The 5,203-nt window shown below is 44.6% G+C and overlaps 1 protein-coding gene across 2 annotated transcripts in view; it reads right to left on the bottom strand.

The window, feature by feature from the left end:
* Positions 1 to 2,268, bottom strand: part of COQ5 (coenzyme Q5, methyltransferase) — a 17,882-nt gene extending 15,614 nt beyond the window's left edge. For both annotated transcript variants that reach the window (XR_001361612.1, XM_005863763.2), the window contains exon 1: positions 2,014 to 2,268. Coding sequence is in view for 1 of the 2 variants with exons in the window: in XM_005863763.2 (XP_005863825.1) it covers positions 2,014 to 2,215 (202 nt within the window). In the remaining variant the exon portion in view is untranslated. The remainder of the gene's footprint in view (positions 1 to 2,013) is intronic.
* Positions 2,269 to 5,203: the final 2,935 nt, after the last annotated feature.

The raw sequence follows: 5,203 nt of genomic DNA, 5'->3' as shown, positions 1-5,203 counted from the left end.
AAACCGGTTTGGCTCAGTGGATAGAGCGTCGGCCTGCAGACTGAAGGGTCCCAGGTTCGATTCCGGTCAAGGGCATGTACCTGGGTTGCAGGCACATCCCCAGTGGGAGATGTGCAGGAGGCAGCTGATCGATGTTTCTCTCTCATCGATGTTTCTAACTCTCTATCTCTTTCCCTTCCTCTCTGTAAAAAATCAATAAAAAAAAGAAATTAAAAAAAAAAAAAGGAATTTTTGGAGATATTTCATGACATTGAAAGTGAAAGGATAAAATGTTAGAAACGGACTGAAACTTAGGAAGGAGTATGGCAATTTGCCAACGCAGAGAGAAGATGCCCACTCCCTACTGCAAATTAAATGCTGAGAAGGTAGCAAACTATGGGTACATTTTTTACAGAGAAATAACACAACTTAATGGTTGGGGAGCACACGAGACTTGGTTGGAAAGTTGTAAGGAGGACATTCTGAGAAAAGGGAAGTGTGTGGAAGGCCGCCTGCCCTGTTTATCGGAATTCCAACTTACGGGCGAGTTAGGGGTGTTGAAGGCAGCGCCCCTAATTATTCCTTGACCTTTCCAAACAAGTCTGTGCACGTGCAGACCCCAGGGTGTTTACTGGAATCCTTATGCTTAATCCCTGGATGCCCTTACTTAAAAGACACTACAAACACATGTGTCCTCCCAATATTACTTACCCTGCTGATTGTATCGAAAAGATAAACTTTAGCCCTAACCGGTTTGGCTCAGTGGATAGAGCGTCGGCCTGGGGACTGAAGGGTCCCAGGTTCGATTCCGGTCAAGGGCATGTACCTTTGTTGTGGGCACATCCCCAGTAGGAGGTGTGCAGGAGGCAGCTGGTCGATGTTTCTCTTTCATTGATGTTTCTAACTCTCTATCCCTCTCCCTTCCTCTCTGTAAAAAATCAATAAATTTAAAAAAAAGAATTAATGTAAAGTACCGTTAAGAGGTTTTAGGCTCTCAATAAATGTTTACTATTGTTTAACTTGGCTCCCCTTATTTCACTCCACAAGCATTTATAAAACTCCTAATGTACATCAGGCACTGAGGATATAAACATGAATGAGCCACTGTCCTAGCTTTCTGGGGATTCACAGTGAAATAAATTTAAATCCAATATTCAAAGAGTTACAGTAGAGCCACACACTTAGAAAGGTTGAGGTGAGAGGCAATACACTGTAGCAGTCTCTAGGATGGGAGGTTCCATTGTAGACTCTTCCTCTTGTTTTCTGGGTGACCATAGGCTACGTGAAGGCCCCCTGGGAGCCTGACCTTACCCATCGGGAAAATGGGCGTAATACCACAGCTGTTATAAATGGTCATTTTTAAAAACTGGAGTTTAAAAACTGTTCTTGTCCTTTCCCAGGCCTGTGCCACCGGGCTGGACTCCAAGAAACTGCTCAGTAATAGCTACTATTTATTGAACAATTACGAAGTGTCAGGCATTGTTCAAAATACTTTTAATGTGTCAAGTAATCTAATTCTCACAAGAAATCTAAGAAAAGTGCTACTATTCTTCCCACTTGGCAAATGTGGAAGCTGAGGTACAGAGAAGATACTTTCCTTTTTCCTTTCTAAAAAACAGTGACCTATTCTTTTAGCAAGAGGTTAAGAACGTGGCTCTGCAGTCAGACCAACTGGATTGAAGTAATGGTCCCACCCCTTCCTGCTTTAAACTGCACACGTTCCGGATTAACCTCAAGTCTCGGTGTCCCCCTGGGTAACTTGGGGAACACAACGCCCACCACCAAGAGGTCGAAATGGAAACTGGACATGTCTGCACGGCGCCTGGCACAGTGTAAACGCTAACTTGATGGGGTGTCCCGATCACTGCTCCGCTTAAAAAGAGGAGGCGTTCAAGCTCTGCAGAGTCGGGCCCGCCCCGGGGCGACAGGGCCCGAGCTCACATAGCACGAAGTTAAGTCAACCCTTAGCGGGCAGAAGAAAGAGGCCCGCAGACGGCCATTGCCCGCCCCGCCCCCGCCCCCGCGCCCCTTCACCTTTGCCCCCCTTCTCCTCCTCCGACACAGTCTCAAACCCGAAGTGCGTTTCCGTTGCCCGTTTCTCTTGGGACAAGAGCCGCGCACCCAGCGGACTCCCTGGCCAGGAGCTACGAAGCCCGGGGAGCCGGCAGCCCCGCATCACGCGCGACCACCCGCGGCCGCAGTAGCCCCATAGAGCGCAGCTCCTGGGGGCCGCCATCTTGACAGTCGGCTGACAGCAGCGGGACCTACGTCACGTTGCGTCACTGGACGGCTGACGGCGGCCGGCCAGAGACACAATTAGTCGAACGCGTCCTGCTTCCTGAAGTCGAGGTGTCATGCCTGATCGCTGGAATCCGGAGTCTACTTACTCATTGAGTCCCCGAAGTCCTTTCTTTCTCTTCCCAAATTGAACACAACTCACCAGGATAGCGGACCTTAGGGAGACCCCCGCCCCCCCATCACCTCTCAGCGGCCACGTCTCTGAATCTTGCCAACCAGTGGTACCAGTACCAACTCGCAAGATACCCAATAACTCCTGTTTTCTGGTGAAGAAGAGGGGGTGAGGTACGGTGTGGTGAGAGGCTAAGATTCCAGGTCAATTCTCGCAAACTTTGGCATGCGTAAGAATCACCTGGTGTGAGCGTTTACAATGCAGAGTACCAGGCCCCCAACTAGAGGTTTTGAATCAGCCAATCTGATATGGGTTTTGGGAATCTTTACTTGACCAAACTTTTCACGTGATTCTGACGCAAGGAATTCACAGACCACTCTTGAGAAACATATGCTAGACTACGCTGAAAAGTAAACATTGGAAGAAGTGGGAACGATGGCTCTGGTATCTAGTTAGCAAGTCAGAACAAATCACCATTCACGCTTCCTCTCCTGCTGAGGCACAGCTACAGTTCCAGCTCCAGCTGGCACAGCATGGGTATTTTACCTCAAACCCAGATTTCCCCATTCTTTTCTTTTTATGGAAAGGGTAATGTAGAGTCCGTCTTGCGCAAAAGAAGATGGGGGCGGTTTGATTCTCTTTTTAAGTGTATGTTTCCTGCAAATATTCCACAAGGACCCTAAGAAACTATTTTGGAAATGAAAATTTTCTTTCTGGTTAAATGTAGCCTGACAGATGGACACCTACCACTTTGTTTTGGAAGAACTGCACTGGGATTTCTCGTCCCTTCTCTTTTATCTTTATGTGTGATAGATGGAATGATTCATCCATGTAATCAGAGTTCTCATACCTTTGTTAAAGGAAATACAAAAATTCATCAAGGAATCTTAGTATGTCTTCCAAATCTAGTCATGCATGAGAATGGACCTCAGGATTTGAGATGTTTCTTCTAAATATTAAATTTCCAGACCAACATTATGTAGGTATTCTCTCATTTCAGTATGATCTGTGGGGGCAAAAAACTGGAAAAGGTGAACCAAGATAAGGACTGGTGGAGGGCACATTAAGGAAATTTAAAAATATAAGATTAGCCCTGACTGGTTTGGCTCAGTGGATGGAGCATCGGCCTGCGGTCTGAAGAGTCCCAGGTTTGATTCCAGTCAAGGGCACATGCCTGGGCTGCTGGCTCGATCCCCAGTGTGGGGCGTGCAGGAGGCAGCCAGTCAATGATTCTCATCATTGATGTTTCTATCTCTCTCCCTCTCCCTTCCTCTCTGAAATCAATAAAAATATAAAAAATATATAAGATTAGTATCTACTTTTCTTTGTCCGGGTTAAAACTGATAATTTTAAGAAACTGATCAGCTTATATATACTCATTAATGCTTTGTATAATGTGATGATTAATAAGAAGCCAAAAAAAGGCCCAATTACAGGAATCCAAGGATTTTGTCTACCTATTTATCTGTTCATATTTGCTGAAATTCCACTCGACCTTCTATGCTCAGCTCAAGTGACACCACCTCTGGGAAGTCCTCTTTTATTCCTCTCAACTGTTTGTACTTCTCTCCTTGGAGCTTCTGCCCTGGTCAGCATTTGGTGTTAACTTTATTATAGCCCTTATCATAATCTTCCATTGTAGTTTCTTTTTTCTTTTCTTCATGTGAATGATATTGTATTTAGTCATTTTTGTTTCCAACTGGAACTCTGGGAATTCACATCCTTGTCTGTGAGCTTCTTATAGACACCAGAAAAAGTTTCGATCTAGTCCTCCATATTGTTCTGTAGTGCTTTATCCAAACGAATTTTTCTGAGCTGGCTGCCATCCATTTCACCAGGATTCTTGGGGAGCTCCTGAGATGGGATGCTTTTGCTTATTTTTGTAGGCTTTCTCAAGTTGATGTAGGCAACTCTGACCAATAAAGAGAACATGCTTCCCACTAAACTATTTTTCATTTTTAAATATATTTTTGTTGATTTCAGAGAGGAAAGGAGAGGGGAAGACAGATAGAAACATCAATGATGAGAGAGAATGATTGATCTGCTGCCTTCTGTACACCCGCCCTGGGGATCAAGCCCGCAATCCCAGGCATGTGCCTTGACCAGGAATCAAATCATGACGTCCTGGTTCATAGGTGGACTCTCAGCCACTGGGCAACATGGGCCGGGTATTGATCTAAGCTTTTTAAACCCATTCTCTAATCTTTAAATTTGAGTTATTGTGAGGAATGTGGTAATCTGTATAAAATGCACAGCATTGCACTGAATGACGACGTTTATTAATGAAATGAAATGTTAACAATGAATTACATTAACAAATGACTTATTAACAATGAAAGAAAGTTTACATGAGGAAGTGCTGTAAAGTTATATTAAATGTAAGATTTTGCCATTATCGTTGCTATTATTATTAAGAACTAGGATAAGCCATGAATAAATTGATATTAATTCTAGTATAAGTATAAATTAATGAAACAGTAAAGGAATTACACAGGTATTCCAATGTCTGGGTGGGTTATAAGTAGTAGTGTATAGTATTATTATGTAATGCAACACTATTAGTGTGCTAATACTAAAAACTGGACTACAAATTCCATCATCCTGTATGCTCTCAACTCTGTGAGGGGAGGCGGAAATCACTGGACCCGGATGAAGGCTGAAAACTGCATTTCCCAGAGTGCACCATGCCACACCTCCACTATATATATACTCCATCCGGGTTCTTCGAGATGCTGTTTGGCGACTCGTCGCCATTCCAGGAGCAGCTCGGCCTCGGCCCAGGGGCGAGTGTCGGTCGCCGTGTCGGAGACACCC

This window comes from Myotis brandtii, unplaced genomic scaffold, assembly GCF_000412655.1.
Source record: "Myotis brandtii unplaced genomic scaffold, ASM41265v1 scaffold181, whole genome shotgun sequence".
In the NCBI taxonomy this organism is placed as follows: domain Eukaryota; kingdom Metazoa; phylum Chordata; class Mammalia; order Chiroptera; family Vespertilionidae; genus Myotis; species Myotis brandtii.
The sequence above is the reverse complement of the archived record's forward strand: the minus strand, read 5'-3'. Positions and strand labels throughout refer to the sequence as shown.